Here is a 25,411-nt window from a genome sequence, read left to right as displayed (position 1 = left end):
CCACCCATCTAATTCTTGGCTTGGTCTTCCTCTTCCCCTGCTTCCATCAACTTTAGCAAGCATCATTATCTTCTCCATTTGCTCGCATAATATGTCCGAAGTATGACAATTTTTGCTTGATGATCATAACTTAGAGGGAGCAATCTGACTTTATTCTGTCTATCAATGAAACGTGAGATGCTAACCTATATATAAACATTTGTTTTTAGATACTTTTGGAACCTAATACTGCATATGAGTATTATTACATTATATAAACGTAATGCATGTATACAAGTCATTCAGAATGTAACATATATTTCGAAAATATTCTTTTCGCCTAGTGAGCTGCTTGAATTCATACTGAATTTTAATAAGTCAACATTGCACCCGCAGAATAAACATCCCACATATTACAAACCTCGACACGAGTATATAGCTTCTTCCGAGCAAAGAAATGTGCAGGAAAATTTTGGCAAGACTAGAACTTCAATTCCAACGAAGTATTGCGGTATTCTTAAAATCGGTTCGATATACAGTATTGGATGTATCTTACCAAGTTTTACGTTGCTTTGCTCCCAAGAGAAAAACGAGAATCGAATAAGAATCTGTCAAGAAAATGGAATTCTTGCTCATAAACAGAAGCAAGCACATTTGATTTCAGAAGCTATACAAATATCCCATATTACTGGAGATGATAAATTGAGTTACCGCTTTGAACTATAACTTAAATGAAGGAAATATGCAACGATCTTGAGCGCTAGACGATGCAAGCCATAATTCAAAATTACCCTGATCTATTTATTTAGGGAACACTTCACGTCTATTCGCATAAGAGTTACACACAGAAATCGAGTGGTGGCATTTACGTCTAATGTGAATTAGCGAGTTTAATTTATTCTACTTGATAAAAACAATTAACAAGCAACATTAATCACTTTGTTAGCATTATTGGAATTAAAAGACATATTATAACTGAACTAATGAAGAAGTTGGTCAACACTTTGTGAATGTGACCCGATTCAAATATATTCATGAATTCGTTTCCAATACCAGAATTTGTTAAAAGGGAGGAAATTGTTTTAAAAGTTTGGTATTTTCTCTTGTTTCCCTGTCATTTACTGAGAATTGTTTTATTGCAAAGTTTGTGAACTGTCCAAATGTTGTATAAATGATAATCGTTTGTTTGAATAAAATAATTTGATATTCTTGTTGTTGTAGTTGAAGCTACTGTTAATTACGTGTGTTCTTTGGCCAGTTTGCTGGCCGATAAATCTTGTTACATCTTTAGCTGGTCGCATAACTCTCCTACAACTACTTAAAAATTCTTAAAGTAGTAATAATAATAATAAAGTACTTAATTTCAAAATTATCGTCATGGTGTTATAAATGTTCTACACACATGATCTGAACCATCTGTGAAACTTTTACAAAGATCCTACCTGCGAAAACCGCTAAGGGTTGTAGTTCCACTTTGTGGACAATAAAACACTGAAAACCTTATTTTGTTTCCAGTTTGTGCACCGCTTGACAATAACAAAGTCTTATAAGTGAATTTTATAATGTTGTAAGGCAACATACTATGGTTTTAATGTATTTAATCAGGTTATATTGTTTGCACCATTCATGGGTTACGGCGAATTGCTGCAACCGGCACGCCACTCATCTGCTGCATCTCCTAAGAGCAAGTATTTATCCCTGTAGATCTGTGTGTTCACTGAGCCAGTTTTCCAATTTTTGGGGAACAAAAATCCAAGCTTTCGGAAGTAAAACTCTCCCGCCTGCGCAGGAGACCAGTAACTCACCATTTAATAGAAATAAATGAACTAACGTTACATTTTGTAACATTTACGAATGTTACAAAAGAACTGTTGCATTAGGGAATTCTGTTAAGTATTTTTCTATTTACACAATTATTATTTCAACTTTTTAACCAAATTATTCGAAATTTCATACATTCAAACACGCTTTTCTTGCATTTCACAGATGAATTTCATTCAAGTTTTAAAATTTATGATTTCAACTAAAGCTGCAAAAATAAAAATTAATGCTCCAATCGAAAACAAAAGCGCAAATTCTGTCTATACATAAAAAACAGCAATTTTTCCTTCATAATTTGAATTTAAGATTATACGTATAAATACGAGTGAAGCCTAATAGCTCGTAAAATTTCCAAATTTTCAATGGAAACTTTTAAAACCCAAATGACTACATAAATATTTTTTTTCTCAAACAAAGTTAACCCTGCAATATTTTTATCTTCTGAACCTGTGAAATCCTCTATAATAACTCTCTTGTGTGCCCTAAGTCTGATTACTAAAATAACTTGGCTAAAAACAAGAAAAACATTGCTATGAGATGTGTTTGAACAAATGTTATTCTACAGGATTGCTTCGACCAGCAGCTGTTATTTCAAAGACTTGTTCTGTACATGAATTGTATTTTAAGTTCCGAGAAACAATTTGCTGGGAAAACTGTACTAAAGAACAGTTCTCTAAGAGAATTTTTATTTTGAAGAACTTTCTACGAAGCTTACAAATATCCAAGTTCAGAGAATATTAAACAGAAATTCATCTAGGAAAACGTTTTATTGTTTTTATAAGAGGGAACCGCTCAGTGTTTTAGTGTTCAATCGCATGGTATCATAATATGTTGTTCGCATCAAAGACGTTGGTCTCTTTAGCTGGGTTCGTGAATGATGTAACGATTAGCCCACTCAGTGTAGGTGGGTGGGATTCACATAAAAATTCTATTCAACTCCAAAATTTGATAAAAATAATCTCGGTACGCATGCGGTGTGGTTGTAAACAAAGCAAATGTAAACCGACTTTCCATGTTGGGTAAATTCTTTTGAGATTCCAATCTACGATATAATTCATGGCAGGAAAGAAACTTCACCAAGAAATCTATCCTTAAAGTACAAGGCTGCTAAAGAAATACATCTACGTGAAGACGACTACATTATGTAGGTATGAATACATTTGTCTGTTGTCCATCACGCCGCAAGAGTCAAGCAATTTCTATTGTGAGGCGATCATACAGAGTTATTTCCTATTCATGAACTACCAGAACCGAAGGCGAAGCATGTAAACTTGGCATCAAACATTCATAGTAATGGAAAAATAACATTTCCATGGTAACATATATAAATGAATGTGCTTGGCAAAATGAAAATTATATCTGAATAATTATGTTGCAATTTGTAGTATGATAACCTGCTGGAATAATTTGCGAATTTGAATAAATGATCCTATAGAGAATAAACAGTGTTTAAAAATGAGAATCAAACAATCTCTATTTACTCTACCGATTAATTTTATAATTAATATAAACTAAGGGTATATATCATGAAATCCTATATGATCATTGAATACACTAGCGCAAAGTTTCCCAAATGGTGGGTCATGACCCGGCACTGGGTCACGAGGGAATGTTTTAAGAAGACTTTTTGAAATGAAGGATGAAGTTTTAATGTTCTTAGACCAACATCCTCCAACGGCTAGGGATGTAATATTTGAATTCAAAGACAGTTTTCATGATGTCAATCGGTTAATCAAAGTTGCCTACCTTTGTGACATTTTTGATTTTTTGAATAATTTAAATCTGACATTACAAAGTAGCAATGGAACTGTATTTAAAGTGCAAGAGAAGATTGAAGCTGCAACAAAAAAACTCAATTTATGGTCCCGTCGTGTCGAAACAGGGAATTACAAATCTTTTACAAAGCTAACAGAATTACAAAAAAAGTATAATATGAGTTTCATGGCGGATGAGATTTCAGCTGTTATCAAGGGACATATGCTAGGACAGCTGAAGGAATATTTCTCCCCAATCAACAAAGCATGGATAATGAATCCTTTTACAGTGAACGCATAATCCAAGACAGAATTGCCGGATTCAGATATTGAATCTATAATTGAACTGTCGTGTGATACGGGCACTCAAAGACATCTTCAACAACACAATACCACTGATGGATTTTTGGCTTTCTTGCCGTCAGGAGTACCCAATTTTAGCAGAAAAAGCGATAAAATTTCTAATGCCTTTTGTCACAAGCTATAAGTGTGAAACAGGCTTTTCAACACTGGTTTTTCTAAAAAATAAATATAGGAACCGATTGGAAGTCGAACTGGATTTAAGAATAAAGTTATCTTTTCCTCCAAACCTGAAGTTTCTAATTAACAAACAACAGCATCGCACTTCTGATTAATAAATTACTTGGCTTTAGTTTAATTTCTTTATATTTTTGTAATAGTACATGCGTCTTTATTATAATAATAATAAATGAAAACTCTATTCAAATCTGTTTTATTTTTAGGGCCAATAGTGCTATTGGCCCTAAAAAGTTTAGTGCGTCACGAAGATGAAGTACTAAAATAACCGGGCCACGGGATAAAGGTTTGGGAAAGCTTGTACTAGCAGGTCACACTTCTATTATTTAATAATAATACAACCAATACGATTGAAAACCTGAAGAATATTTAGCAGTATATAGGGGAGCGTACTGTTGCCAAGGAAACCAAGTGGAACTTTTGAATAATTTCAAAATTATTAGAAAGTTCAGGATGGAAAAATGTTTTAATGGCGTTATATCAGATAAGTTTGGGTTAAATAGTTGCCTCGCTAAATGTTTTACATTACTGTACTTAATTTTCTAATCAATAAAAGCCAAACAAAATCTTAAACGGCTCCTTATCTAATGTACTGGCGCCACTCAAAGTGATTTCAGAAGAGTAATGACAAGCAGTCCCCACCTGCATTTGACTTTAATTATAAACATAACGTAGTGTCAACATGTTGATGGCTATCTCATTACAACAAAGCGCATATGTTTGCTGATAGTCGTAAGCAAGCATCCTACGATTACTCCAATGAGATCCGAACAGAATACTTTGGAATCACAGACAAAGAAAACCGAAAATGCAAACTCGACTTCTGAAGAGGACAACAAACGAAAAATGAAAACGACATTGAAGTAAAGAACTTATTTAATACGCTGGCGACAGTACGGAAGATTCTGACATCACCATATGAAGATGTATTGTTCGCTGTCATAGCAACATCCCTTGACGTCAGGATAGTTTTACGTCGCTAGAACAGCATAAACTCAGGTCTCCAAAGTCCAAATTGGATTGTCTCCGCCAAAATCAGGCTATTAATTATAATCCGGTGCATCCCAGAGGAGAGATGTATGGCTCGTGGTAATAACGTAATGGACACCCGCGCTATCTGTTGTACCCGCATTGCAAGGTACTCGGGGAGATGAGGACGAATATTTCAGTCGCAGGTTCTCAAGAGAGGTGTAAATTGCAGAGCTTGCGCGAGCGCGGCTCACGCACACACACACACACACGCACGAACGTAGCGCGCGCTCGACTCCACCTGCACTATAGAACACCCGTCTTATACTAAAACGCGCGGAGATCGATAAAATGCTTTTAGCACCGACAAGTCATGGGCCGCGATGGAGCGAACAGCTTCGTCCGCCCGCAACGCCCCCCCCCCCGTTTCGCTTTTACCCACGTGGTCGGTGAAGAACTGGCGAGAGAAGGCAGGATTGCATAGCTAGGCCTAGGATGGTTAATGCAATTTTCTCTTCCCTATGACATTCGCAGGGAACATGAGTTTTCCATCAGCGGTTGTAGGCTTTTCATTCTTTTCGCGGTGTTAACGCTGTAGAATACCGACTAACTTTTATCCCCCCTCCTTCCTCCCCCTCCGGTAGTAAGACCGTCACCTATTTGCATGAGGATGTAAGAGCTCTCTCTGTCTCTCTCTCTCTTTCGCGCGCGCGCTCTGTACTTCCCTCCCCCCTTCTTTTCCACCGGATCCTTTCCCCTGTATTGTGGATAGGGTATTAGTTGTTAATGCACCTTCCGTAGCTTATCTAAAATGCAATTACCAAGAATATGAATCTTTTCATATTAACGGGGTGTACATCCCTTAGGCTTAAGAAAGTCACTGGTGGTGGCGAGTAAGAGAATAGAACCTCTGTTGTCAGTTAATTCCCAAGTAACTTTGAAAGAAAAAAATTTTTTCAAAGTTTTCTCTGAAATTCTAACTTGGTAATCCCGCCTTGCACGGAAGAGAAAACACAAAAGTTCATTTATATCAAGATGTTATCTTTTACGTCTATTGAATAATTTGACTAAGATCTTTCGAAGAACGCCTTAGAGGAAAGTCATTTGCATCTACAATAAAATTTTTAAGAAACGTTTTTGTTAAAAATATCATCCGACATGCCTGAAGATAGAAAATTGTTCTATTTCTACGATGAAATTGATTCAAAACGGAATACAATCCTGATACAAAAGCTTTCCATATACTGCAATGTAAATAATAAAAGGAAAATCGAAGTAAGGGTGAGAAAAGCACGCCCTAGCTGATACAATGGATAATTGAAATAATTTATGAACTCAAAAATAATTTTCTTCAGATAATTATCATTACAAAACTAAAAAATAAACAAATGTAAAATTTTCGCCCTCTCCACCACTAACACGACAGAAGCATGTTAGTGACTCTAGAGATTTAATTTATAAATGGAAATATATTTTAATATCACTGCAAAAAATCTACTGGATTTCCAAAATCTGTCGCATTACGTTTTCCCTGAATTTTTATGGTTCTAAGTCAATAGATCACAATATTTTATTGCAAAATCATTTTTTTCACTTCGTTTTCACCTGATCATTATTGACTGCAGGGTCAATATATCTTAATTTCATGCTCCATCGAGCCATTTTATCGCTGTGTAGTTTTAAACATACAAAATCTTCTAAATGGTATTCGAAATCTCTTCAATCCTAGTTAGCCAATGATGGGAATAACGTGAAAATATTGCCATTAGTTCGGTATTCTTAAATTTTCTAGATAAGGAAATATGATATTCCATGTTTCCGTAATGGAGTGTCTAATATAAATTATAAGACTGAAATCTGATCTCCACAAATATGCTATAAAATGTACATCCTTCATTTCAATGCAAAAAACGGATTATCCTTCTATCATCAAATAATACATTTTATTAAATATAAATAATTGAAACTGTTTTAAATATTAACTCATATAATATAATAATTTATACTTTATAATATAAATGCGAAAAATATTTGTGATTATTTTTCACTTTCTTCAAGAATATTGCGAACACAAAAATAATAACATAAAAGTGACAAAAATGCATTATGACACGCATAAATTTAAAATTATTTCAGCGTGAAAATGATTAAGACTTCACGCGACGCGTGAAAGCAACGCGATTAGCTAAATAAAGCATTCAATAGAAATCATTTATTCGCAAAATATCGTTGAATGGGACAAAACCTGCATTTCATAAAGTACATCTTCGACGCTCGCACACTGGGGAGTCTTTGGAGACCAATAACTAAACAATCACAGCTTAGTTTTTACGTGCCCGTAATGTCTCCCGTGCAATTATTAATTATCTGTGGCGCTAACAAATTTCCTTTACTGCTGACATCATTAAAAATTCGTTTACCGCGGAGCAATTTATTTATAAATAATTTACACGCTTGCCTCTTTTCCTACCCTACCCCTGGATGAAAGAATAATAAAAAAAAATTTCAAGACGAAAACTTCCTTCAAGTTATAATGAGGGTAATTTAGTTGGTCCACAGCATGTGCCGTCGGCGGTATGCAATTTGAACAACACCAACAAGAAAATCGTGGCGAACATCGTAAAAATGATTCGCCGTAATCATGACAGCTCTTTATATTAGTTACCTACGCGAAAAAAAAAGCAGTCTTTGGGAACAATTATGGAGAGATGCCTGCTGAGAAATGTAAATCGGTGTTCAAGTTAAGGATGATTATTTAGGGGGCATCAATATGCGCGCGCACGTCAGTGAAAATATGGCTAAATCACCCGACAAAACATAATTGATTTTTTAGATGAATTTCACACAGATGAGGTTGAATTGGTGTAAGTTATGGGAAGAATGGTAGAAATTATTTTTATTTATTTTCAATAATTGCAGATTGTAATATTCTGAGCATTATCCCCCACCCCAAAAAAGGGAGGCTGTCACGAAGTAAAATGTAACCCGACAAAACAAAAGCCAGTTTCATTTGTACTGAAGACTGTAAACAAATCTGCCATCTCTCTCTCTGAAGATGGATAATTGTGACCCTCTCAGAGATGATCAGGAAGGTCTCAAGATGAAATTCCTGATAATCTCTGAGATGACATTGTTTGGACACGTCCAAATCATCTTAATTGTTATTTAAGAATTATATTTGCGTTGAATGAGTCGATATTTCTCGGCTCCATAGGATGTCGTTTGCATAATAATGATTTTATGTAGTTTTCTTTTGGGCCTTTTGAGATGCTGTTCTTTTTTTCCATATTCTGTTTAATTGATGCATATTAGACCATCCTATGTTAAGTCATTGTTATATGTTGTCAAGGTAACGCGACCACCAAGATAAACAAATTTCTTAACCTGTTCATATATGTTTTTTTTTTCATCATCTGGTCCTATTTTCATTATTGTTATTTTGCTTAAATTAATTTTCATTCCTCATTTAAATTTTTATTGTTGACTCCAGTTATGCTCTTCAAAAATAACAATAATATTCTGCATAGGTATTCGTTCGGGAAAAATCTTACGACCGACAATGCACATCACTGGTCGATGCTTAATAGCCATTTTACTGACACCAACCGCATATCCAGATCATGATAAGGTTGGGGTGACGTCAGCTCTCGTAGAAGTTTTAGAAAACCTACTTTTCTTTCGGGCTTAATGTTGTCGTAGGTTCATGTAAATATTTCAGTATTTTGTCATCTACACTAAGAAGCATAAAGATTATTTAATATCATTTCAAAACCTGAACAATACATTATTCCGTGACGTCATAATTGACATTCAATCATTTTTTATATTCTAATCACGTTTATTACACGAATAACATTATACAATTAAATAAATGATTTTTGCTTCTATTCGACTATGATATAACATGGCACTAAATTAATTGCCAGAATTTTTAAAGATCGCTTAGAAGTGTTTATTCATAGTCCAATTTCTATAGATGAATGACGTCATCTTTAGTTTACGAATGAGATATTCTTCGATAACATAAAACTAGATTCAAGTTTTCTATTGTACGTTTCTAAAATTCAATTTTATTCCCTAGTACTTTATTGTAACTGTTTTTATAAAAACAGAATACTACGCGCAAAAAAGCACAAAGTAAGAAATATGTATGTTGCAATTCCAAAGGAACAGTTTGAAGGAAACACATGCGAAAAATGGGGGATAAAGAAATCACCTGACTTGAAAAGAATTTCCCTGCAGTGAGATCAAGTTGAAGTACGGTAATACACGCCTTGGGGATGGCAGGTAGCTATTACGTAACAAGTCATCGGCATGCGTTTGGACGCTCTCAGGCGCTTTGCCATTGACATTCTCCCTAGATACCACGTGCAGTACTTACCTGCTCTGACGTGTACATCTCTGCTGCTAAGAGTTCCCACCGCGTTCGAAGCGATGCACCGGTAAACAGAGGCGTGGATGTCTTGCCGATATTCCTCAGCACTGAAAGACGAAAAAACCAACGACCCATTTAGACGGACGTACCGAAGACCAGGGATATCACTAACTCCATTTCCAACTCGCCGCACCCAACTCACGTGTGGACTTGGTTTGCCGACCGCTGAACATTGGATCTCGGCGCCTTTGGTGTGGTAAAACTCTACGAGAAAGGGCGGCTCCACCAGGAATGTGGGGGCTTGGAGATCTAAACTGCTGGATGGATCTAGTGGAATGAAAGAAAATAATAACAAATATTTTAAACAATGTTCTCAATTACTGGTTACGATCATGCACTATGAAACTCATAACTTTATACCCTACGGATGTTAACATTGCATAAAAAAATATAATTAAAGACTTATTAGACTTGGAACATCTTCATGGCGATATATTGAGGATTGATGATGCATTTATGTTCGGGCTAGTAGAATTACTAGAATCAATTCGATTACGTTTACCAAACAGATACAAACACATACAAAAATCCAAGATTATTTGGGAACGTATGGGATATAAGTAATCAGCGTGCGAAGATTATTGACGTGTTTCTCATTATCTCATCAACTCAACGGTACAGTTAATCAAGTTTCTGCAACTCGGAAATAAAGGCACACACAGTATAAATGAGATCCTTTAAAATCCTCAATCTTGTAAGGGATTGTTTTCCCTGCTCAGATCTACTGTATGCGAAAGCATAATGACTGGGTGGATTCTATTGATCAAAATAACGTACTGTTAATGTTACAAGCTCTATTACCTATATATTGTATGAATGTTATATCATATTGTAATCAGGATATATATACTGTAATATGTTTGCACGGGTTCGAGATTATCTATTTCTAAAAAAGAACGGTGTGATGTCAGTGCATAATATCTGCCAACCATGTGTTTTCCCTCTTTGGAAAAGTCAGATTTCCCTGTGAATCCAACTAAATAGGATTATCTTCCGGTCGTTCTAAATAAACATCCTATCCTTTTTCCTGATTGTGCTATGGAGGTGCTGATCCCAATAGTTTGGTGACTCTTTTACCATAAACTGTCGTTCTTATCCACTGCATTAGCCAAATGATTTGAATTCCAAACAAGTTAGTTAGAAATCTCTTTGGATTATTTTAAAAATCCAGTTAACACAATATTAAGTATCTTATAGCAATTTTTATTAGGTTTTTGGGAAAGGGTCATTATTTCATTCATGGTAACTAGGTTTATTAAAATATTACATATAAATAGCATGTTACACGTAAACAGGCTTAAAATGTTAATTTTTGTGTAGTTATTCAGTGCCATCGGGGTTTCTCAATAACAATATCGATAATATTAGCATGTCAATGACTCATCATATTCACATAAATATGCAGTGACTAATCCTCATAACAACCCACAAATAAATGAAGTATTACTAAGATATTCTGTTTTCCAATATGATAATGCACCCATTTTGTTATACTTTCACAGACATTTTCTTTCAGGACATTTATCCTGTTTATCTATCAGCGCGCACGTGTTTGTACTTGCATTGATTAGTGCAACATCATTAAGTGTAAAGAGGTGTTCAACAGCACTAAGTTGTACTCCTTCATTTGGCAATCCATATTATAAGCCCGAGATAGCGATACACGAGCTAGATGAGACCCGCTTTAAAAGAGTGGATGCGGATAATGCCTTTGCCAATATTGAGTAAAAGAAGTGCAAATATCTGTAATTAGCAAAATCATTCGGAGGATAATTATTAAAAGCTGCTCGAGGTTTGTCAAGTGATTAATAATTTTTTTTTTCGTGTTAGTTAGCATCCAAATGTGGGAAAAATAACGATCCCAGTAGTGAAACATGTTTCTACATAAATGTAAAATAGATACATTTAAATAATTCTTAGTAATAGTTTAGTCCGAAACTATTTATAATTATATTGAATAGTTTTAATGGTAGAAAATGTAATGGAGGATCTTCTGTTGAACGCTCATCTGAAATAAACAAGATGGTCAAGGAAGCTGCTTCTGAAACAAAGAAGCTTTGAATGAAATACGATCGCTAGGAAAAAGAAGTAAAAAAATAAAGCTAATCGGATATAATGGACTTCTTGACCTTGCGAAGATGTAACAAGCTCTTTAAATTGGTGTTAGTTTCTAGATTCCAGTTGGACCTTGGAACATAGACAATTTTCATCTGTAGAATTCCGAAGGAAACAAATAAACGAGGAGATAAGGCCTTATAAACCCTTATGATCCAGGTGACATATCAGCAGAATAGTTATGTAATATAAAAAAAGCAAACGAACCCTTTGGGTCATAAATAGCGAATAAAATATTAAACACTTGAATGCACACAATTAGAACCATTCTGGCATAGCGGGAGAAAAAATATTAAAAATGAATTTCATAAAAAATGGGTATTATTACTCGCAAAATACAGCATTTTATTTCTGTACCAAGTTTTTCATATAAATGAAGGATGCTTCAAAATATTTATTCTGTGCTCTTCTTGTGTGTTTGCATCTTGTTGCTCATGACTTAGGGAATCAATATATCCCTTTAGCTGTTCACGGAACGTGACTGTAATACGACTAGCTGAATAGAAAATCTGTGTCAGATAGTGCCCCTGGCGTTTCGTGTGCATGGATCTTTTTTTTTTTATTTTAGCATCGGCGTGTTTCACTGTAGAAATTACTTCAGGTGTTTAGGATTTTTTTTTCATCCTAAACGACTGACGAAGTTGGTTCTTCCTCCTGTAATGAGTATCATGCACTGTAATATTAAGAGTTTGTAAAAGTTTTCCAATAATTCAATAATAACAAACGTGTCAGCAAGAAAGACGAATGGGTTAATTTTAAAAGTGCTTTTAACAGCAAATACTTAATTTGTCTTCGGCAGCGACTTTTAGCCTTTTCTTAATCGACAAAGTTTTCTTCTTTCGCCTTAGAGTAAACATTAATTTACGAGGTTATATGGAGACGCAGCTAAGATTTCATTATGGTCCCTTACGGAGTGGAGTTACTATTAAAACGAAGACAATATCACTGTTAATCACGTAATTTTTAAGCTAACAGATCTAATTTACCTAAAGAGTTATCACAGTGAAAACAAATATAAAATAACAGAAACTTATGTTTTCAGAGAAAATATGTGAATAAAACAAATACAAAAATTTCGAAATATTTAAAATATTAAGAAAGTAATTTTTAAAATGTTTTAAGTAATTGTCTTCCGATCAGAATCGAAATAAACCTTCTATTATTTTGAATAACGAACACATTAATATCGTAGCTAAATTGATTGTTGATTTTGAGAATGATTTGCGAAACGAGTTTTGAGAAGAATGGCATATGAGGAATACCGGCATGATGGTTGTTGTTGCGAAGAATGTTTTTGATTTCAGTGGCGATTAGTGAGTTTTAGATTTTGTGAATCTTCTTTGATAGCGGAATGCAAGGTAAGACTTTGACGTTTGATGCAATTTTCCGGCCCTCGCCCGTTCTCTTCGCCATTATAAATATTTCTCAGGTAAGTATATTCGAATACTTTTAATCATGAACAGTTTAAGTGCCGATGACTTTGTCCAATCTCTGGATAAGAAGCTGGCGCTCGACCTCCTCAAAAAACTGTTGAAGAAATTTCAGGTAGAGTGCCCAGGATTTCTAAACCTATATTCAGAGACAGATGACTCCACAGAAGGGGACATCTCAACACCAGGGGAAGAAGGGAAGACAAACCTGATAATCTCTGCTCTCACACCAAAAGACGATACAGAAACCCATGCTCGAAAAAAGCGTAAAACAGCGGAGACCCAGGTAAACTAGGGGATGGAAGAAGATGCCCCCAACACTGACCTCCCCCCACACCCAACAATGAAAAAGTTCCTCCAATTGTACTACGGGAAAAAGAACGATGTACGGCCCTCGGGCCTATTATGCAAAACCACCAAATTGCCTATTCATGGGCAAAAAACGTAGACGACCGAGTTAAAATTCAGCCTTCCACAATAGGCGAATACAGACACCTCAAAAACCATGGATACGTTAGATATTAAATATCATACTTACTCACTGAAATCGGAGTAAAACCTAAAAGTTGTACTCAGGGGAGTAACAGAAAACATCTGCACAGATGAAATAACCGAAGACCTCCCCCTCGACGATCTCCCACCTGTCAAGGTCACCAGAGTGTTACGGGCCGACACGATTCCAAGGCCCCTAGTACTCGTAGAGATACCCAACACACACAAGAACATATACAACATAACAACGATCTGTGGTCTGAAAATCACAACTGAACCACTAAGGAAAAGAGCCTCGTCGGGCCAGTGCCACAGATGTCAGAAGTACGGACACGCACAGAAATCTGCAGAGCAGAGCAGATTACAAATGCCTCAAATGTGGGCAAAACCACTCCATAGCAACCTGCTAAAAACCCAGGACCTCACCAGCCAAATGCGCGAACTGCGGGGGCCCCCACCCAGCAAACTACAGAGGCTGCAGTCACTATCCTAAGAATAAAACAGACAACAAAAGGAAGCAGATCTCTCAACCCTGGCCACAGGCAACAAAGTCGACGGTTCCCCAGTTGCCTGACACCCGACAAAAGACAACAAAATACCAACAGTCTGGAAAGCCACCGTCGAAGCAGGACATACGCCGAAGTAGCCCGCCCATCCAAAGATATCCAGCACGACCAAATTCTTCCAAACATGATAACAGTCATCACAGCCTCGTTGGCAAATATGCTTCAAGACTTCAGTAAGTCAAAGCCTTCAAACTCCACAAAAAGATTTCTAAAAGATGCTCAAACCATCTTACCAATGCTTGTTAATGAACAAACCTAGATTACTCCCAGACTCACTACAGATCGCCGCTTGGAACGCCAATGGCCTAAAAATCAAACACTGGAGCTTCACGAATTCTCTCACAGATACAACCCTGACATCATTCTAATTAATGAAACTCATCTAAGACCTGCAGACAATCCAAAACTGAGAGGCTACACACTGTATAGAAATGACCGACTGGACTACAGAGGTGGTAGTACAGTCATATTTATCAGGAACTGTATCAGGCACAATGGAATACTCAACCGTCCCCCAACCTCCAACCTAGAACTCACCGTGTCGAAGTCTACACAAATTAAACTGGAAGACTTAAAATCTACGCCGCATACAGATCCCCCGCTAAGACCTTGCTATTTTCTGACTTGGATGTTGTACTGGGCATAAATGAATCCATCTTCGTCGCGGGGAACTTAAACTCCAAACATCCCTTCTGGAACAGCAGAACCACAAATAAAAATGGCCGTATCCTCTTCGGCTAGACAGGATTAAACAACGCTGTCGTAACAGGACCCACCGAACCAACCCACCACAGCCCAACTGGCACAGCCGACATCCTAGACATCGCCATCCTACACAACTCGAAATACCAGCACAGCATTCAAGCACTGAACGAATTATCATCAGACCACAACCCAATCCTACTTAACTTAGAGAACAAAGACCAGTCACCTCCCTTCCCCAAACCTCCGTTGTCTGGGAGAAACTTAGGAAAGTGCTGCCAGAACACATTGGTCCGGTTCCCCATATAAAAGACAAGGAAGAAATAGAAGGAAATAGACAAGGAAGAACCTCACCAATCAAATCAAAAAGCCATAACAGCAGCCACAGTATCCACGATTACCCACAAATAAAACCGTCTCCCGGAAGAAATCATGGACTTAATAAGGGAAAAAGCAGACAAAGAAAAATATACCACAACACACGTGCTTCCCAGGACAAAATAGCCCTCAACAGATTAAACAAATCTGTCCGAGAAGTTCTCGAGAACAACAGGAATCAACAATGGGACAACAAGCTCACCTCCATCTCCACAGCAGATCAGTCCATATGGAAATTTCTAAACAACCTCAGGAGCAAGCGCAAATCCCTCCCCAACGCCTCTCCAAGCAGAACAGAACCTTGCATATACAGATGCTGACAAAGCCGAAGCCATAGTAAGAAACCTAGAGAAACAATGCAGTCCTGCATATGAGAACCTAAACATCAGCCATGTATACAAGATTTATCGTAAAGTCAGGTTCACAGTAAATCGTCCCGATGACAATTCAAGCCCTATAATGCCTACCTCACCTACCGAAATAATCGGCATCATCAACCATCTCAAGATCAAAAGAGCCCCAGGTTCCGACGGCATCAGTAACAAAGTCATCAAGGCACTACCTCGCAAAGCCATAGCACATCTGGCAAACATCATAAACTCCATCCTCAAATGGCAGCACTTCCCCCAGTCATGGAAAATAGCTGACATCATCCCAATTCACAAACCAGGCAAAGACCCACACCTACCTGAAATTTACCGTCCCATCAGCCTGCTATCCAACTTAGGCAAAATAGTAGAGAAAATCATCCTCATCAGACTCCAAGATCATGTCAACCAACTAAATATCATTCCCCAAGAACAATTTGGCTTCCGTCAATATCACAGCACCACACAACAGATCCATAGACTGGTAGAATATATCACCATAGGATTTAATTGGAATTTGTACACTGGATCCGTCTTCCTAGACATCTCAAAGGCCTTCGATAAGATCTGGAACCAAGGCCTCCTCTACAAACTTATCATCGCTAACCAGCCACTAAACATGATACAGCTGATTAAATCATACCTCTCAAACAGGAGGATGCAAGCCAAAATCAATGAAACAGTCTCATCCCAACGGAAAATCCTCGCTGGAGTTCCTTAAGGATCACTGCTAGCCCCGATCCTGTTCAATATCTATATGGCAGACATCCCTGAAAATCCTCTCACATCCACCATCGCCCTTTATGCAGATGACACGGATATTCTAGCCAGATCTCGCCAACCATATCTCGTTACCAAAAAACTACAAGACACCATCCTGAATCTAGAAAAATGGTTTAAAGACTGGCGATTACAATTAAACCCCCAGAAAAGCAAAACGATACTCTTCACAAGAAGACGAGCATCCCCCAATGGAGACATCACCCTGTTGAACACCACAATTCCCTGAAAAACGAAGCAAAATACCTCGGAATAATTCTCGGTAAGAAATTATGCTTCAACAGCCACATCAAGAGCACATGCACCAAAGCTTCAAAGGTTATCGCCCAGTTATCCCTTGATCAACAGACACAGCAAACTAAACAGAAGAAACAAAATTCTACTGTACAAGACAGTGATCGTCCCACAGTTATATACGCCTCCCCAGCCTGGAGCCATACCTCCAATACACACATCCTCAAGCTACAAAGACTTCAGAACAAGTGCCTGCGAATGATTCTGGACGCCCCGTGGTTCATTAGGAACCCCCTGATCCACCGGGACATAAATATCCCCTACATCTCTCCACTACTACGCTCCCTAGCAGAAAAATTCTTTATGAAGACATCTACGCATCCAAACCAACTGATACAACAAGCCGGAAACTATGACGGTAATGACCACTGGAAACATAAAAGACAAAGCCATCCTAGCACTCAACGACGAATAACTACTTCTGCCCATTCAGGGCGAGCTAAAATAGCTCACAGATCTCTCCCATCACTGCTCCCGAAACAGACAACAGGGAATATAAAAAGCGTCAAGCTTCACCCTCTGCGCCATATATGTCCTGCGTCCTGTTGATTTTGAGTCAAATATGCAGTAGCCAACTTCTATAGTTAACGCATGCGCAAGGAATGAGTATTTATTCGGCAGAGGTCGCTCATTGCCGCGAAATATACAACAAGGAAAGGTATTCTACTAATCATATGAGATGGTAAGCTATGTAATCAGTGATTAAGTATTGGCTGTAATGAAATCCATTATATAACGACATAAGTTGTTATATACAGATAGCAGACACATCTATGAAAAACTTTATCTACTTTGAACGGTATTTTATCCCCCATTCCTAAGACGTACAGTACGCTTTAGAGGAAGGAAAAAAAAACTAATCTTTTAGAGCAAGTGAACCGTGAAATAACTGCACGCACGCTGTCTTGTGAAAATAAAAAAAAAAAAATCATCAGGATGTGAAGAGCACTTTTCTCACACTGTCGTAGCAAAACTTGTTATGATGTGCTCACTTAATCGAGTTCAAGTAAGTTTCGTTTGCATAGAAATTTAAAATCTATTCAAGTACAGACTTCATTCCAAAGAGGAATGAAGACTGTCCTTGTTTACGTAAAAATATATAAACCTTTGACAAGGAATAAATAGACATCCGAAAAACATAAGGTAAATTGTCTTTTTCACAGTTTTAATTTCCAGCCGACTGCAATCTCAACCAACATATTTTGGAGGGCGAATGCAAGATATTCCGAAGAAAATAAAAACAACCCAGCAAAGATTTCTTTCTCCTTTTCGCAGATGCCATTTATCTGCTAGCTGACATTGATTGACACTTCTGACGTATGGAAATCATCAGCCAACACCAGATGACCTTGCCGTAAGCTATATTTCTCCACTAAGAGAAGTACTTCACATTCAGATGGTTATCATTTGTCATAATTTTCTTCCAAGCCAATCGCCATCGTTTTTCTCAGACTACAGTAAATTGATGGTTCACCGCTATTCTTTTCATTTCTACCAAACATTCGTTAATTTATTAACGCTAACGTGAACACGTTCGACGCACTACAGTGAAATTTGCAACCTGAAATTTAGTATACACGGATGCATGAACTTAGAAATCGGAGCCAATTTTGCAAATATCTTTGGTAGTTCCATTGTTTAAAACAAACACATTAATAAAAATTATTACGCTTGGATGAATAAAAGAGCTATGCATCTTTCGTAAATTAATATACCTATTTTTATTTCTTGAGAATAGTGTTGTCTCTGAAATATCTAACGAACTAGAAAGTTTTAAGATAAGAAAAATGAACGATATTTGGATAATAAATATCTAACAAAAATGAAAGCATAAATTACCATTATGAGCTGTGTAGGTACTTCAAATAATTTGAATACTACATAAACGCAGACATTTATACGTAACATGATTAAAGATACTGTGGGAGTTCTCGTTTCTAAACCAGGATGCAAATATTCCTCATCATCGAAGAATAAGAAATGCATGACTGAGTACAACATGGAGGTGCGTGATTTGCTCTGGCAAATACACTTGATTTACAATACTGCATCTAAAATGATAATATCGGGTATTAACAAGATGGAGACAGTCAAATTAACATTTCGTGGTTGTGAACTTTCCTAAGAGCATACCACAGCGGAAGATATGCCACACAGCGGGATAATGCAAATTAGACTAGGTATTCACCACGCATGTATGATCTGAAAACAGGTTAAGCCAGCTATATTTAATTGCTCACACGCCTCATTTCACATCCTCCAGTTCTATAAACTTGGCCAATGAAATAAGTCCGTATATCGGATAATTTAAAAAATTGAAATCACTGGAAATTATTCTGTTAAATGTTCTCCTCTCCTAGGACTTGGTATTGCAAGAAGTTACAATAACACTCCGAAGTTATTTGTCTTTGCGGATGACAAAATGGTAATTCTCTATTTTTCCGGAATCTGCCATTACGATAGAAAATTCCACATTTAAATAAACTGTATATAAAGAACGTTTGCAATATTACCATCCATAACGGGATGACTTCAAAATCATATACTTCAGCAAAACGATGAGATGAATTGAATGGCAAAGGTAAAAAAAAAATCATAATATTCCAACTGTCTTATTGTTTTTGGGTACACAAATTTGGCATCATATTTGTTACCTTTGATCATGCGATCTGTAATTATACATTATTCTTGCAGTTTCTTTTACATTTACCAGCACTAAAGTTGTCTGTTAGTATTCAGAACATTCATCCACTCCAGTAAATATAAGATATACATGTTTACATTCCGTGGGTAACAATAAACACAAACCTTATTGATGTCATGATTGAATTGCACAAAAATATTTGTCAAATATCTCGTAGAAATACACAGGAACACACCAAAACGGAAAGGACATCTAACTTTTAAGCAAATTAGATGAAATAAGAATCACGTGATCTCCATTATGTTTTTTGGGTAATATATTTTCGCCTTAAAACTTATGCGAGAAATATAAGAATAAATCCACTGACGTAAGAAGAAAAATTACTTAAAGTACATTTCCGTTCTACCTCAAACCTGAAAGCATTGATTGATATTTTTTGACCTCCAGTTTCTCCGGTTCTCCATAACCAATGATTTATGAGGTTCCCACTGACGAAATGTTTCTGCAAACCTATGGTGCATTCATCCCATTGGTGTCCCAATAATTATGTTTTATATTTTTTATTAATTTTATATATACATATTTTTGCATTATTTATTTTTACATTGTCCGGAGATCTTGTTCTAGAGATCAAACATGAACCTTTCTCAAGCCGCTTCAAGTAAGAGAGAAGGTGGTCTCACAACTCAATGATAAATTAAGCTGTTTGGAACAACTACCGGTAGCCAAGCAACTATCATTATTTATTTATTTGTATGGGGGTTCCCCCGTTCCTCAGGACTGGTTGAGCCCTCCTAGTGAGGGATTAAGTACGTATTTTATGACTAAAAATCCGTATGTGTGTTCAAGGTCCGGTTTGCCCGTTCTGAGGGACAAAACACCCGAGTTTCCGGGGTGAAAAAAAAACCCTACCTCCGCATGACCGGCTAACTCAACCTTTAGCCGAAAGAGACTGGATAAAGGTTCCTCACGTCACTGACGTGAGGAAGACCTGGGTTCGAGTCCCTGACGGGAATCGAACCCAGGTCTTTCCAACCAAAGGGGAGTCTATACCGACTGAGTTACGGAGGCTCAGCAACTTCATGAAGAAAGTATTTCTTAATGGCATATTTATCTATTTTGTGAGATTAAACAATCATCCATCTCCGTATGAAATCGGGCATTCTTTCAAAATAGAGTAGCTATAAAAACAAACAATGTTTGTTTGAGTTTTTCCATTTTAATAATCAGTCCTTTCTATTTCAAAGACAAATCGTAGAAACAGTAATTCATCCATATAGAAATTCATCTATATAGAAAACAGTAGGTTTTCTATATAGATGAATGAGTCTTTATATGCTTATGTCAAATAGCACGATGTGTAGAAAGAAGCAAATATATATATATGAAGATGTCACTGAGAACGGAGTGACATTGCAAGGACACAGAATACGTGTTCCAAAGCAAATAATTCTCATCTCTGCTAGCTACTGTTTTCCCTGCTTGCAATAAAGCGGAAGATATGTGGAAACGTCGTCTCGCTTTACAACTTTCCTCTTCCTTATCACTTAACCCAACATCGAAAGACAAGGAACTGCACATACAAGGAAAACTGTCCGTGCAATGTAAACAGCATCCCTACTTGCCAAAGCATCGCCTAAGGAAATATCCTTGTGATGACATCTAATAACCAACCTGAAATGGAAGACCTCAGCTTTTTCCCTTTCCAAAATCGTTATCATTTCTATGTTGACTGCAGTCATATTACAGATCGCCAACTTCTAAGCTTACACAGAAGACTATTTAATGATAAAGTATCGAAAGAATGTTTAGTATGTCAGCAAACTAAGTATTAATCACAAAACAATTAAGAAAAGTCCGTTTACTTGAATACTCAAAGACTTTACTAGTTTCACCTCAGGTTGCACAAATGTATAGCAGCTGCACTCGATGGAAATGGTTATTAAATTTTGGGTAATTACAATGCAGCGCGATTGGTAGTTGATGGAAGTGAATTTAGCGAAATATCCCTTAGGCAGTTTTCCCAGTGAACGGTCCATCAGTCTCATTGTACGGGAAGGTCTGCATACTTGCGTGCATTTGAAACACCAAAATATCAGAGAACAATTATCACCGTGCAGGAAATGAAATCGAACTTTGTTAGTCGATAGGATGTTGAAATAGATGGAGATACTGAGGCAGAAAGACATTAAATATCGGGTGCGCGCGCGCGTGTGAGATAGGAATAAGTCACGTACAAGAGAAATACATAACACTTCAAAGCCTCCACAACAATCAGTACTCATTTCTCTTTATAACTGAAGTATTTCAGGAGTTTCAACGTAATCTCTTATAAGATAGAATACCCTATGCACATATAGAGGAAAATAGCACGAGATCCTTAAGCTTCCTGATATCCAAATAATGTTCCATTCTCATAAACGCTAATCGAACAAAACATTTAATTTCTAGCACCACAATCATTCAATTCTAAACTTTCCAACCGCAGAACGAACGAGCCGTCTATAGGTTCAAATTCGTTTTCATGGTGAGTTCAAGTCTTTACGCGCCAGATGATTTTCATCACCCTATGTGATACCGAAATCTGCTTGTTAGAGATCTGAAGCACCTTGAAAAAAAAATCCAAGTTTGAACTCTGGATTTGAGCTTGTAGATTGCCTAATCCTTAATCTACCATGGTATAAATGTTCTATGGATCGTTTGAGGAATTAAGAAATTAAAATGTATGTATCTTTTCGAAAAACGAATTCCAATGGAGCGATTTTATAAGTTATGCATGAAGATGGCAGCTGTGGTTAAAATTATGCGGAGGGGGGTAAGGCCACTTAGCAAATACATTGTTAACTGTATTCGTATCTCTGTTTAGAGATAAAGTTCTTCGCATTCAACATGGAATTGGCACCCCAGTCCTTCCAGTTGAAGAGTAAATATATCTCGTTCTTCTCGCGAGAATGGTACGAAAACGCTAAACAAATAACATTACTGGATATAAAAAAGAAGTAAAACCTCGTACAAGCCTGCAGACACTTTTATTAGGGGCACTTTCCGCTTAAAAAAACCGATCTGTCCCTCATACACATCGGTAGAAGTCGACGTGAATGAGCCCGTTTATAATCCACCCTCTATCAGAGTTAATAAAGCTGTTCACCGACTAAACCTATTTATAGAAATTAAAAAAAAAAATCCTTGCACGCTAGACCTTTGTAAAAGCAGGGTACGTCATTATCAATAACACAGAACCCACTGACAGCTATTTCGACATGAAGAAAATATAAGCGAATTGGTTGCCTGGAATTCTTCAATAGAAAATTTAAACTTCTGACACGTTTGCCACGGTTCAAATAACGCACAACAGAATGAGTGACATGTGGACATGACGTGTTTGGTGATCTTTAGCCAAACACAGGGTCGCTGCTTCAGTTACGCTACTAATGAATCATTCATATCTAGTAGTTATGTCGTTGGCACTCCACGCTGCATAATATACATAAATAATAAAGCACTGGCTGGTTGTTTAAGTGAAATATTCTGAAACGTAATTACGTACATAATGTAGCTGTTGTGTGTACCGAACAATTAGAAAATTATAACTAGGTAGTTGATGGTCTTAATAAGACATCAACATGACTTTCGAAAAGCAAAATTTGATGGCGAGCAAGTCAAACACAGGTTATCAACAGCGGGCTTTCCACGTATTGATTTATTCCTATAAAATTGTTCTTTCGTGTTAATTCACTGCTTTCATTATTTACAACAAATGGCAGTAGATATTATTTCTTAAACTTTGTTTTTATTGGTTAAACATTTATAGATATTGCTTCTGCAAAAAGAAGTCCACGATAGAACGATTGCATTATCGCTATCCGGTCGACCACACCCAATCATTGCCAACAGTTGATAGACTTGATGCGGTCAGGAGTAGCCTGGTGTAGCACACCACGATCTCTTGAACCACGCCTTTGATAGGAAATCCTGTTTCGCTCAACAGTTCTATAGCGACGCATAAAATATTAAACATTGCAGAGAAATATGATGACTGGGAGGGAATCTGTAAGATACATCTGGCGCCATTCTTTGCTATCTCCGGAAGAAAATATATTTTTAAAAGTGATGGTGTGTATTTTGTTTGTGTACTGGTATTTAAAGTAATTACGTTTTTTAAATCTTATAGATGGTCTTGTTTAAGTAGAATATTAATTTAACAGGATGTTTAAGCACAATTAGATTCTTGTTTTGTATGCGAAACACTTACCATATAATCACAAATGAATTGGAAACATACCGAGATTGCACAGAAGAAAAATTCCTACAGTGGGCTTTGACATGGATCCCAGGAGGAAAAAGCCTAAATTAAGCAACTGATGGAAAGAAGCTGCACTGGTTGCTCAAGACTGGGGTATCTGGAGAAACGGATCTCGACCCTGCGTGATACGAAGAAGATAAGTAAAAAAAAGTGATGGCGGAGTGGGCAACGAATTCGCTTTCCAACCAACAGGCTGAGGGTTCATCCGTGAGTATGGATGTGCGTGAATGTGTTTAGATGGGAGATGGATTTCGTTTCTGTGTGCGAGACAACCGTCCTGCTTATTGGAAGCCTGAAGTGGCTTGAACAAGTTCCATGTTCCACGGCATATATATATATATATATATATATATAGCAAAAAAAAAACCTAATCCACCCGTGGCACGAATATACTATAAGTTCAAAAACTAATAGGCACGACATTGGGAGCAACAGCCGATAATCTGCGGATTACAGCTCTTGGTCTAGTTTTCTCTGTTGCTAATAGCACATGCTAAACTTGTTGATAACCAACTAAATAATACAATGAGACTGATTTCTGGCACAATTAAATCAACGCCCACACACTGACTTCCATCTCTTAGCAACATTGTTCCACCGAATCTGCGCAGGACTAAGGCTCGCTTACAGGAGTATACGAAAATCTTGGAGAACACAGCCCTACCAATACATTTAGATCTCCCGACTTAAGTGTACGACGACTGAGATCAAGACATCCACCGCTACAATTACCCCAACTACTACTACAATCTAACTTTGACTTGAAGCAAAAGTGGCAAGAACAGTGGGAGAGCGATACAGATGACATCACAAAATTTTCTCTCAAAGAATTACAAGAAAGTTTTGATGCTTGCTCACACCTCCCACGAAAATCCTGGACTCAGCTTAATAGAATACGAACTGGTCATGGTGTATGTGCGGACATACTTTTTAAACGGGGTAAACGACCATACCCGCATTGTGATTGTGGAGCTCAAAGACAAACTGTGGACATATTGTGACTCAGTGTTATCTCAGAGCATATTCAGGAGACAAATTGGACTTTTTAAGTGCTACGCCCGAAGCTATGAACTATTTGACCAATATGGATGTAACCTTTTAATTTTATTGGTTTTTAAAACGACTTTTAATTTTGTATGTTTTTACAGTGACAGTGTATTGTACTGCATGTTTTGTTATTCATGCCATACGAATAAATAAATAAACTATAGGTTCACAAATCTCTCGTGCAGGCAGCGAGAGATAAATAAAACCCAAGAAAAAGATATTGGAAATAATGTTCTTAGCATGTCGGCAAATAAAGTGAACTACTTCACTGACTTTTGGCGATAACCATCCAAAAAACTGTAAAATCTCATTCAATTCAATGAACTGAATAAATTCATTCATTGAATGAAACACGTTCATTTCTGAACGAAATCCAGGATTCCTGACATTCATGATTCTTAAACAGTCTTTAAAAAATTAGCACCATAGGCGATCTATAATTACTCTTTCTCTCTTATACATACACACACACGTGTATGGTGTTCTCTTATTTCCTAAATTATTTCTTTGCTTTGATTACATGTTACCCTTTTCAAAATCGATTAGCGCCTCTGATGGCAATATTTCTTCTCTCTTAATATCTAAAATTATATTGGTTTACTTCCAAAAATATTTAAGTCATTATTTTACTGTAATTATTATTAATTATATTTAATGTTGGTGAGGGACAAACCAATCCCATAGTAACGGGTCAAGAGAGCGCCTCATTCGATGTTGCAATAAAAAGAAAATCAGGAACAACTGGTTAACCATATATTCTGGATAATCACTATTGTACAGAAACCGATACGTTTACC

At 36.9% G+C, this 25,411-nt stretch overlaps 1 protein-coding gene across 1 annotated transcript in view; it reads right to left on the bottom strand.

Moving 5' to 3' along the window:
• Positions 1-25,411, bottom strand: part of LOC150094685 (cell adhesion molecule Dscam1-like) — a 639,127-nt gene that overhangs the window by 449,630 nt on the left and 164,086 nt on the right. The window contains exon 2 of the mRNA XM_090411623.1: positions 9,442-9,762. Within this exon, the coding sequence (XP_090267749.1) occupies positions 9,442-9,762 (321 nt within the window). The remainder of the gene's footprint in view (positions 1-9,441; positions 9,763-25,411) is intronic.

This window comes from Typopeltis vanoorti, chromosome 21, assembly GCF_054136105.1.
Source record: "Typopeltis vanoorti isolate ZY-2024b chromosome 21, IOZ_Tvanoo_1.0, whole genome shotgun sequence".
In the NCBI taxonomy this organism is placed as follows: domain Eukaryota; kingdom Metazoa; phylum Arthropoda; class Arachnida; order Uropygi; family Thelyphonidae; genus Typopeltis; species Typopeltis vanoorti.
Note: the sequence above shows the minus strand (reverse complement) of the source record. Positions and strands in the feature narration are given on the sequence as shown.